The sequence below is a fragment of the Mobula birostris genome, chromosome 7 (assembly GCF_030028105.1).
Source record: "Mobula birostris isolate sMobBir1 chromosome 7, sMobBir1.hap1, whole genome shotgun sequence".
NCBI lineage: Eukaryota > Metazoa > Chordata > Chondrichthyes > Myliobatiformes > Myliobatidae > Mobula > Mobula birostris.
Window position 1 is genome coordinate 166,484,332 of NC_092376.1, and position 12,121 is coordinate 166,496,452.

The 12,121-nt window shown below is 40.8% G+C and overlaps 1 protein-coding gene across 3 annotated transcripts in view; it reads right to left on the reverse strand.

Moving 5' to 3' along the window:
• slc36a1 (solute carrier family 36 member 1) overlaps positions 1–12,121 on the reverse strand; it is a 71,772-nt gene that overhangs the window by 44,819 nt on the left and 14,832 nt on the right. For 2 of the 3 annotated variants that reach the window (XM_072264050.1, XM_072264048.1), the window contains exons 2-4: positions 10,224–10,401; positions 9,491–9,581; positions 499–587 (exon numbers count right to left, since the gene is read on the reverse strand). In XM_072264050.1, coding sequence (XP_072120151.1) covers positions 499–587; positions 9,491–9,581; positions 10,224–10,372 — 329 coding nt within the window. In that variant the 5' untranslated portion in view covers positions 10,373–10,401. Of the gene's footprint in view, positions 1–498; positions 588–9,490; positions 9,582–10,223; positions 10,402–10,719; positions 10,916–12,121 lie in introns of all 3 variants that reach the window. The other variant, XM_072264049.1, reaches the window with a different exon arrangement.

Below are 12,121 nucleotides of genomic sequence, written 5' to 3' on the forward strand. Positions count from 1 at the left end.
CTGGGTACCTACAGGATGCAGATTAACGGGTGCCTCTGTTAAGAAAAAATGTGAACTTCTTAAATGCGTTGGTGAGCAGATAAGAAATAAGTGCCAGTAGATAGGAAATAAATGCCAGTTTTACCTGTGACATTTACATCCATTGAAAGAAAAATGTGTATTGGGCATTAATCTCCATGAAGAGCCTAAACACCAGAGAACAAGAGTAGAAAGTGGGCAGGGAACAAGGGAAATGCAGCATTACCATTCAGCTACAAGATGTGATTGCTAGTTGGAGATCAGAGGCTAAATACTGAGCTGCAAGTGACTCATTGCACATTAATCTACGAGATACACTACTAATGAAAATGAACTCAGTTCATTTATAACCGTTAGCTCCATGAAATGTCAATGTTGCACTTAAACTTTAAAAGCAGATGCTTTACAGTAGCTCTCCAAAAGCATTGCAGATCAGAAACATGCCTACTGTAGGAGCACTTTAATATAACCACAACTTACCTAACACTTAGATGGCGACTGCATTTAACCAGCATTTGCATACAATGCACAGCCACCACTCCCATGATAACCAAGCTGATAGGACCGAGCTGTGGACCAACAGAAAAGGGAATTAAAATGATTACACCCCAGCCTCATGTGTCAGTGTCACAAAACTTACTATAGTGTTAGATTCACATCCTGCCCAACCCTTGAAGCAAACAACTTACAAGTACAAAAGCAGCAACATGAGTGAAGAATAACAGGCTTAAAGGAGAGGTGCATTTAATCATTCATTGCTACTGAGTGCCTGTTTTAAACCGAATCAATAAATGGGTCAATTTGTTATATCTTTGATCTCTGTCATTTGCTGTTTTTGTGGTGAACTCACTTTCTCTGACAGTCCATTCAGCCTAAGTCTGTACTCCACATAATACAATTAACTCCCAACCCTTCAAGTCGCACTGCCCAACAACCCTTGATTTAACCCTAACCGAATCTCAGGACAATTTACAATGACCAGTTAACCTATCAACCGTCTTTGAAATGTGGGTGGATACTGGAGCACCCGGAGGAAACCCACATGGTCATGGGGAGAACGTACAAACTGCTTACAAGCAGTGGTGGGAATGGAACCTGGGTCACCCGTACTGTAAAGCATTATACCAACCGCTACGCTACTGTGTATTCTCACTTTCAGTCACATTGCATGACCACAATTTTCCACAGTGAGAAACAGGAAAGGTATGGCCACATTAGTGGGATTGTATTACAGACCACCCAATAGTCAACGAGACTTGGAAGAGCAAATCTGCAGAGAGATAGCAGGCAACTGCAGGAAACAAAGTTGTGGTGGTAGGGGACTTTAATTTTCCATACATTGATTGGGACTCCCATACTGTTAGGGGTCTAGATGGTTTAGAGTTTGTAAAATGTGTTCAGGAAAGTTTTCTAAATCAATATATAGAGGGACCAACTAGAGGGGATGCAATATTGGAACTCCTGTTAGGAAACGAATTAGGAAAGTGACAGAAGTCTGTGTAGGGGAGCACTTTGGTTCCAGTGATCATAACACCATTAGTTTCAATTTGATCATGGACAAGGATAGATCTGGTCCTAGGGTTGAGGTTCTGAACTGGAAGGCGGCCAAATTTGAAGAAATGAGAAAGGATCTAAAAAGCGGGACAGGTTGTTCTCTGGCAAACATGTGATTGGTAGGTGGGAAGCCTTCAAAGGGGAAATTTTGAGAGTGCAGAGTTTGTATGTTCCTGTTAGGATTAAAGGCAAATTGAATAGGAATAAGGAACCTTGGTTCTCAAGGGATATTGCAACTCTGATAAAGAAGAAGAGGGAGTTGTATGAAATGTATAGGAAACAGGGGGTAAATCAGGTGCTTGAGGAGTATAAGAAGTGCAAGAAAATACTTAAGAAAGAAATCAGGAGGGCTAAAAGAAGACATGAGGTTGCCTTGACAGTCAAAGTGAAGGATAATCCAAAGAGCTTTTACAAATATATTAAGAGCAAAAGGATTGTAAGGGATAAAATTGGTCCTCTTGAAGATCAGAGTGGTCGGCTTTGTGCGGAACCAAGGAAATGGGGGAGATCTTAAATAGGTTTTTTGCGTCTATATTTACTAAGGAAGCTGGCATGAAATCTATGGAATTGAGGGAATCAAGTAGTGAGACCATGGAAACTGTACAGATTGAAAAGGAGGAGGTGCTTGCTATCTTGAGAAAAATTAAAGTGGATAAATCCCCAGGACCTGACAGGGTGTTCTCTCGGACCTTGAAGGAGACTAGTGTTGAAATTGCAGGGGCCCTGGCAGAAATATTTAAAATGTCGCTGTCTACGGGTGAAGTGCCGGAGGATTGGAGAGCGGCTCATGTTGTTCCGTTGTTTAAAAAAGAATCGAAAAGTAATCCGGGAAATTATAGGCCGTTGAGTTTAACGTCAGTAGTAGGTAAGTTATTGGAGGGAGTACTAAGAGACAGAATCTACAAGCATTTGGATAGACAGGGGCTTATTAGGGAGAGTCAACATGGCTTTGTGCGTGGTAGGTCATGTTTGACCAATCTGTTGAGAGTTTTTCGAGGAGGTTACCAGGAAAGTGGATGAAGGGAAGGCAGTGGATATTGTCTACATGGACTTCAGTAAGGCCTTTGACAAGGTCCCGCATGGGAGGTTAGTTTGGAAAATTCAGTCGCTAGGTATACATGGAGAGGTGGTAAATTGGATTAGACATTGGCTCGATGGAAGAAGCCAGAGAGTGGTGGTAGAGAATTGCTTCTCTGAGTGGAGGCCTGTGACTAGTGGTGTGCCACAGGGATCAGTGCTGGGCCCATTGTTATTTGTCATCTATATCAATGATCTGGATGATAATGTGGTAAATTGGATCAGCAAGTTTGCTGATGATACAAAGATTGGAGGTGTAGTAGACAGTGAGGAAGGTTTTCAGAGCCTGCAGAGGGACTTGGACCAGCTGGGAAAATGGGCTGAAAAATGGCAGATGGAGTTTAATACTGACAAGTGTGAGGTATTGCACGTTGGAAGGACAAACCAATGTAGAACATACAGGGTTAATGGTAAGGCACTGAGGAATGCAGTGGAACAGAGGGATCTGGGAATACAGATACAAAATTCCCTAAAAGTGTCGCCACAGGTAGATAGGGTCGTAAAGAGAGCTTTTGGTACATTGGCCTTTATTAATCGAAGTATTGAGTATAAGAGCTGGAATGTTATGATGAGGTTGTATAAGGCATTGGTGAGGTCGAATCTGGAGTATTGTGTTCAGTTTTGGTCATCAAATTACAGGAAGGATATAAATAAGGTTGAAAGAGTGCAGAGAAGGTTTACGAGGATGTTGCCGGGACTTGAGAAACTCAGTTACAGAGAAAGGTTGAACAGGTTAGGACTTTATTCCCTGGAGCGTAGAAGAATGAGGGGAGATTTGATAGAGGTATATAAAATTATGATGGGTATAAATAAGAGTGAATGCAAGCAAGCTTTTTCCACTGAGGCAAGGGGAGAAAAAAACCAGAGGACATGGGTTAAGGGTGAGGGGGGAAAAGTTTAAAGGGAACATTAGGGGGGGCTTCTTCGCACAGAGAGTGGTGGGAGTATGGAATGAGCTGCCAGATGAGGTGGTAAATGCGGGTTCTTTTTTAACATTTAAGAATAAATTGGACAGATACATGGATGGGAGGTGTATGGAGGGATATGATCCGTGTGCAGGTCAGTGGGACTAGGCAGAAAATGGTTCGGCACAGCCAAGAAGGGCCAAAGGGCCTGTTTCTGTGCTGTAGTTTCTATGGTTCTATGGTTCAGTGCTTAAGGGTAACATCCAGACATGGGGTTTGGACTGATATGGAGGCAGCCATACAAAAAATATCAAGAAATTACCACCTCCTGTAAGCATTGAATAACACCTTTCCATGCTTTACAACTCGTGATTAGTTACAGACCTTCATTCACTTGGATCGAGGCAATTGCAAAAAAAAATGAAACAATGCAAAAACCAAAAGAGCAGATTGTTATAGTACCAATTGTAGATAATGAGGAGGTTGCCAATGGTTGCAGCACAATATTGAGTTTGCAGAGTGTGTTTCAATGAGATCACCAATCATTCTGCTACCCTCAACAGTATGGGCACAACCTGCTTAATCTCTCCTCATAACTAAGAGTAGATTGGGTAAGTCCACATCTGACGATTGGGAGATGGTTAAAGACCAGCTCATCATGATTCATGGCCAACGTGTGAGGAAGAAGGGCAGGATAGCAAGGTTCAGGAACCCTTGATGAGAAATAATGCAAATTTAGTCAAAAATAAACAAGAAGCTGAAATTGCAGAGGGCCATTGAAGGAAATAAAGTAAGCACATGAGAAATTAAATACAGAATCAGTTTTAAGAGATGACAGTTATCTAGAAAGCAAGCAAGAAGGTAAACTGACATCGGCATCATTGCAGGCAGGTTTGAGAGAAAGTTAAATGCATTTCAGCTCCTGTTATATTGACCCCTTGTGAAATGGCAAATGAAATACTTTATTCTATGAGGCTGATCACACTCAGAAGGACATGTTGCCAATTGCAGTAGAATGCAGGAATGTGAGTGAAGTGTTCTTACGCTACGTCCACACTAGACTGGATAAATCCGACACCAAAGCTTTTTCTCTTCATTTTGACCCTCCGTCCACACTGAAACAGCATTTTTCTCCCACGAAAACAGAGATTTTCTAAAATGCCCTCCAGAGTGTGTAAATTTGAAAATGCCGATTGTGCAGAGCAGTGTGGACGGGGTAAACGGATATTTTCAAAAACGCTGTCATGACGCGCCGGAACAGATGGCGGCAGCGTGGCATTTCATTGTTTTCTTGAACGCAATTCCCCACACAACCTAACAATTTCAGAACAGACGGCAACGAGACTGAAGCCAGAAGAGTTAGAAATGTACTCACCAAATACTTTGACCCACAGCTTACTGAATAAATACGTATACTCACTTTGCCCTGTTTTCTGTCCTTGCTTGTATGAAGGTGGTTTACCTATTTATGCAAGCACTTCTCTGACAATAGATGTGTAGCAGCCTAATGTAACATTGTATGGAAATACAAGATAACACTGATGCAGACATGTTTTATACGTTTAATAAGGTGCTTTATTAATGCAACAGAGTTAGTCAGTTTTTCAATGTTCGACATCAGTCGGATCTTACTGTCCGCGAACTCCCTGTCGGTTGCCTGCATACGCTCCAGTATTTGTTTTTTTCAGTTTTAAGTTCTCCTGCGCGAGAGCCAAAAGCAATTCCTTTTAAGTTTTTCTAGTCTGTAACTGAGCAAACGTGCACCAAGTATACAGTTTTCCTCTTTGCTTGGTTTCTGTGTGTCCTGCGCATGCCCAGTACGAGGAGATTCACCCAAATATCTGTTCTAATGTGGACAGAGATATTTTTAAAAACGCTTGGTGTGGACGCCTATCGTTTTTACGCAAAACCAGCGTTTTCAAAATTATCCAGCCTAGTGTGGACGTAGCCTTAGATAGTGAATTAGAATATGGACCAGTAGAGTGCAGGAGGGTGAGTGAAGTGTTCTTAGATAGGGAATTAGAACATGGAACAGGGCCTTCAGCCTATGTGGCTGTACTGGATGCCAATCTACCTGCATGCAAACACTACCGCTCAATTCTCTTCCTGTTCTTGCCTGGCAAGGACTCCTGGGCTCTCAGAATACCAAAATCTTTCAACTTTTGATTGGATGACTATACATTTTAACATAATACATTCCATTCATAAAGTTGCTTCCACTCTAAGTTACTGACTGTCCTCCCTGCACCTTTCTCACAGCTGCCTAGTTTTTCACCATCAGTAAACACGGTCATGGTCCAACTTTTTACTGTTGGACTTCGGCCATATTCCACCGAGATACAACACTGGGCGGCATGGGAGGTCGTTCCTGCCTGCGGCCATCGAACTTTGCAGCTCCTCCCGTGGAGGGTCAGACACCCTGCGCCAATAGACTGGTCCTGGACTTATTTTCCATCTGGCATAGTTTGCATTTTGTTGTTTTGATTGTTTGTGATTTTTGTATTGCTATATTTATGCTCTATTCTTAGTTGGTGCGGCTATAACGAAACCCAATTTCCCTCTGGATCAATAAAGTATATCTATCTATCCGTTGCCAAATTATTAACGTAGACTGTACACAACTAGGGTGTCACATGCTGTAATGTGAACAAAGTCACGTGAAGCTAGTGGACATAGAGGTGCTGTTTTCAACAAAAATGAGCAGCAGGCATCATATTGAGACACTCGAGGAGGAAGAGTCCTCCCAACCTAATATTACATGACATTTTTATGTGCTAAACATCAAAGGTAACAGGAGGACAATTCTATAGTTACAACATATTTGTAATGCTTCCTTTGAATTACATACAGTATTCACACACCTCCTCCTTTGCACCCACACTCCAGACACCCAAAATGAATGTTAATTAGCATTGTCTGGTTTGCAATCAACTCCAGTCCATTGCTCCAGGGAAACTACTATTCAGGGCTAGATTTTAAATTCAATCTACAATCCATGTTCAGTCTGAAAAATGGCTGATGGTAAAGTTAATACTCGCTCTATACCCTAACTCCAATATACGTCCTAACAACATGTTACCAGTCGGATCTGCTTATTCCTACAGTTTTTCATCCATCGACCAATGCTCCAGCTGTGGTGGTATTCCTAATGCTCTGCATTCTAATTTACCACATGAGATTATGAAGACCTTTACAACGTCCAAATACAGCACTAGGTTGTCTACTTCGACCTGTTCCGCTAGCTACACTTTCAAACGTTTATTAAATATACTTTCTCTTCCATAAGATCATGTCGACTCTGCCCAGTTCTATTATTCCGTAATCACTTCCGTATAGTGGATTCTATCATTTTCACTGACAAGTACAGTATGCCATTAGAAATGGTTGAGGCTCATTCAAGAGAAGACAGGTAAACACAAGGGACAAAGAACACAACAGAGCAGCTGAACTAAGTGTTTTCTATGCTGTACATTTGATATAAAACATTGAAAGGAGCACAGGTTCTCAACCTAGGGTACATGGACCCCTTGCTTAATGGCATTAGTCTATGGCATTAAAAAAAGGGTTGGGAACCATTGAAAAAGGGTAATAGGTCCAACTGACAAAGTCTGTCACTCACCAGCCCCAGGAAAAAAAAGCTGCAGTATGCCATTTCTTTTCAATGCACACATGCAAATCAAACGTACAGTTATCAACTCTTGACACTGTAAGCTGGTGGTACCAAAACACATTCCAAAGGCATTCAAGTAAGTCACTTGATTGGCGACGTGAGTGCAATTGGGCTCACTGGGCCGAAAAGAGCCGTCACCGTGCTGTATCTCTAAATAAAACACAACTACACACACTATCACTACTATATTTCTCTTTGTGTAAACAATGCTGCCCTACCTAGTGCCAAAAGACGATAAGACATAGGAGCTGGACTAGGCCATTCAGCCATCAATTTCCACTCCACCCTCTCAATCACATTCTCCTGCAATCTTAACCTAACTTTTGACTCCCTGATAAAAAAAAACAAGAACCTCAGTAGTTCAATGCCCACCACTATTTCAAGGCCAACTTCAGCACGAAGAGCTAATAAAACCAGACAAGATTACTAGGCAAAGAGTCTAGGATGATGCTTCTAAGGAAGAATAATGTCATTTTGAAACATGCAGAAATCAGGTAACAAAATTGGTTAGAATTAAGCAATGGAAACTAGCAGAGTGTTTTGGTTCTTTAGGAAGTTGGACTGCAACGTTAAAAACATTTGATGAATATTCCTGCCCCAATAGCTTTCACCTGGCATTCATTTCTCTTCAAAGTTGTGCAGAACAAAAATCTGATCCTGGTTCAGCTGTCTAGTCATAGTCATATTTTATTGATCCCGGGGGAAATTGGTTAATTGGTTACTTGTCTATCAGTCAAGACAAGAAGTGAGCCCTAAACAGTGGAAGAATTAGATAAACATAAGTATGGCACTCACACCACACACCAGGGGGAATTGAAACCCTAATGTGACTTTAGCAAATTCTTATGCTAGATATCAGTCATGACACTAAGGGGAAAACATTCAATAAACTGAACTAGTTTTCTCCTTTCACCGCAAATATAACAGCAAAGAATTCAACAGTGGGTTGACTTTGCTTGCTGAAGTTGCAGGGCGTCACGGTAAGTTAGCAGTCAGTTTGACACTATCATAACTTGGGGCATTCCGGAGTTTGGAGTTCAATCCCAGCGCCGTTCTGTAAGGAGTCTCTTTATGTCCTCCCTGTGGAATGCATGGGTTTTCTTTGGGTCCTCCAGATCCTCCTACAGTCCACAGACCTACCAGGTAGGTTAATTGGTCACTGTAAAGTGTCCCATGATTAGATTAGGATTAACGAGGGCTGTCAGGGGTTGCTGGGGAGGCACGGATTGAAGGACCGGAAGGGTCTACTCTGGGCTGCATTGCAAAATAAAATTAAAAGTAAAGAGAAATGAAGGAAATTCTGTCCGGCTTATTTGCAATACAAATTGTTCACTATTAGGGAAAAAAATTTCATTGGTAATTTATAAAGCTGTGCCCATTTTTAATGAACACCGATGATTTGTGTTTAGCAAGTGATTTCTGGTGAGCAGTGGAAAGTTTAAGGAAGAATGTAGTTTAAAGTAGAGGGTAACAAGTGCTTGGAACGCACTGCTGGCAGCGGTGGTGTAGGCTGAATCAACAGGGACACAAGGCTTGGATGGACACAGTGATGTATGAAAAATGGAGATTTATGAGCTGTGTAGGACAGACGAGTTAGATTCGTTGTGAAATAGGTGTATATAGGTCAAAGCAACATCGTGGGTATTGTAGTGGATGAAACAAGTCAGTGCAAGGAACTCAGAAATTGTTCATATTCTCTGGACGTTTTGTATGCTTGCTGGTTCAATTCCATCATCATTCACATGTTTGGGTGATTTCTTGCCGGCAGACCCCACGCCTAGCCCCATTGCTCATCATTCAAATTACTTTCCTTCCTGCATTGAAAACCACAAACTTGCCACAAGTAACAACTTCACGTTACATGTGTATGTAATAGAGGATTTCAGATCATAATGTAATTCCAGCATACAATTTACAGTCCCAAAACATTCAGGAATTGGAATTTATTTACTATTGTCACATGTATGAAATGAAAAGCTTTTCTTGCTTTCTATTCAAGCCATAAGACACAAGACCAAAAGATAGTGGAGCAGAATTAGGCTATTTGGCCCGTTGAGTCTGCTCTGCAGATGATTGCACTCACTAAGGTAGAGCAATGCGGAATAAAGTGTAACAGCTAAAGAGAAAGTGCAATCTATGTAAACAATAAGGTGTAATCATATTGCATTTCTAACTGTGTGTAATACAAAGGCTGCCCAGGGCAAACAATGAGTTAATTACAAAATGTCAATTGGGTAACACTGTGAGAAAGTTCAAAGTATCTCACCACAATACCGGCATTCTTCACTGCCAGAGGAAGGCCGAGTAGCCCTGTTCCGATGTTGCCTTTCAACAAGTGAATTAATGTCTGTATACACCTAGAAGGGGTAAGAAAATGATTAAAAGCTGCTTCCTTATTCCAATCACACAGCTCAGCATAACTGAACCATCAAATTAATCCACAGTTCAAAATCAAAATCGTAGTTTTCTAGCTCTATATACATTTATTCACAGGAGATCACACAGTCATAAAAGATTCAAATTACAAACTCATTTTGTTAATTGTTTCAAAATAAACCTTCATACTCTGACTTTTCAAACAGCCTAACCATAGCCTGTATGTTTTTGTGTATGAGATAAATAAATGAATCTGAATCAGGTTTAATGCCAACTTCATATGTCGTGAAATTTGTTAACTTTGCGGCAGCAGTACAATGTAATACATGATAAATATAGAAAATAAACTAAATTATATCATGTATATTAAATAGCTAAGTTAAAATACGTAGTGCAAAAACAGAATTTGTTTTTAAACAGTAGCGAGATAGTGCTTCTCCTTATTCACATCCATCATCCCAATTAATCAGTTAACCAATCATTTGTAAAGTCTACACCTAGAAAGCATTCTCCTTCCCCCAAACAAACCGAAGACATCACCCACAGATGAAAGAAGTTCTGCTACCCAGGTATTGATTGATATTTAGAAACAAACTATTGTTTCAAATGTTTGTGACACTTACGTGGTGCCTGCATTTTCATTTAGACGCTGGTAATTGCCCAGATTTTGTTGTGCTTCTGAGATGTCAGGTGACGAGCTGTCATTGTCCGGGCTGTTTTCCATTGAGCTATAATCATTGTAGTCTTCATTTTTCAGCCTTCTGGTCGACATGGTGATAGCCTCTCAAAAACTGCTGCAAACTAAAGATATTTGAAATTAACTATGGAACATGTGACTTTTAATTTAATTAATGGGACACATCACACTTGTTCCACAACTAAGCACGATATCGGTAATGCATTTTTTCCTCAAAACACAGAACGCCAAATGTGCTCTGAGAGTGGGGTAATCTCATCAGGCTCCTTCTCCCCATTTATTTTTGAAAATGCTGGGGGTAAGTTCTGAGAAGGATATAAATGTTAATGCCACATATTATTTATTTACAAGTTATCAAGTTATCTGCAATGAGATTTCAAACCTTAGCCACCACGAAGAATGACACTCATTGAAAACCTTACCTTTTCTAACTCGATTCTATATTGCTGACATTTATTTAAATGAGACAGGACCTGATGAAGGGTCTTGGCCTGAAATGTCGACTGTTTACTCTTTTCCAGCGATGCTGCCTGGCCTGCTGAGTTTCTCCAGCATTTTGTCGGTGTTGCACCATTCCTCCATTCCTCCAAACTCAGCATGCTGGCTTCTCACATTTTCCTGCATGAATATTTACATTATGTATGGAAGCAGAAGATTTCAGGCCCAATGTATTCGTGTAAAATGAACTTCCTTCCAGATTCCTACTATATTATCATGAGAAATGTATACAGTTTGTGAAATCTTTTCCTTAAATAACAGTTCTAACCGTACACTACAGGTACAGGAACAGTTATTACCCCTCAAGCATCTGGACCTTGAACTGTGGATACCTTCACTCACTCCAGCACTGAACAGATTCCACAACCCATGGACTGACTTTCAAGAACTCTATAACCTCGTGTTCTCAATATTTATTGTTTATTTATTTATAATTATTTTGTTTTTTTCCCCTCAGTTTTCTCTTTGCACAGTCTGCCACCTTTGGCACACTGGTTGTTTGTCCATCGTTATTGTGTATGGTTTTTTATTGAATCAATTGTGTTTCTTTGTATTTACTGTGAAAGCCCGCAAGAAAATGAATCTCAGGGTAGTTTATGGTGACGTGCATGTACTTTGTTGATAAATTTACTTTGAACCTCCCCATTTTTGTATTCCATATTTCTGACAAAGTATCAGTAAGCTTAATCAGTGCCAATTGACTAAACTTTTACTTTGAGGGGTCTGTGGGTATGTGGACGCGCACTTCAAAAACACAGAACAGCTCAGTACAGGTCCTTCGTCAACACTTTGGTGCAGCTTTCTGCACTAGTGCAGATTTCATAATTTCAATCACTTTTATCACCAACCTCCACCCTTCTCTCAAATTCACCTGATCTACTTTTGACATTTCCCTTCCCTTTTCTGATTTTCCACTTCCATCCCATGAGACAAACTATCCCAGGTGAAGAGAAGATAAGGTCAGATGTGTCAGTATTACAGTGGAATAAAGGGAATTACAGAGGAGTTGGCCAGAATTGATTGGAAAAGAACACTGGCAGGGATGATGGCAGAGCAGCAATGGCTGGAGTTTCTGGAAGCAATTCGGAAGGTACAAGATGCTGTCCAAGTTGCATGCCATCTTGGACAATGTCTCCCATCCACTACATAATGTACTGGTTGGGCACAGGAGTATATTCAGCCAGAGACTCAGAGCGTCATAGGAAGTCATTCCTGCCTGTGGCCATCAAACTTTACAACTCCTCCCTTGGGGGGTCAGACATCCTGAGCCAATAGGCTGGTCCTGGACTTATTTCCTGGCATAATTTACATATTACTATTTAACTA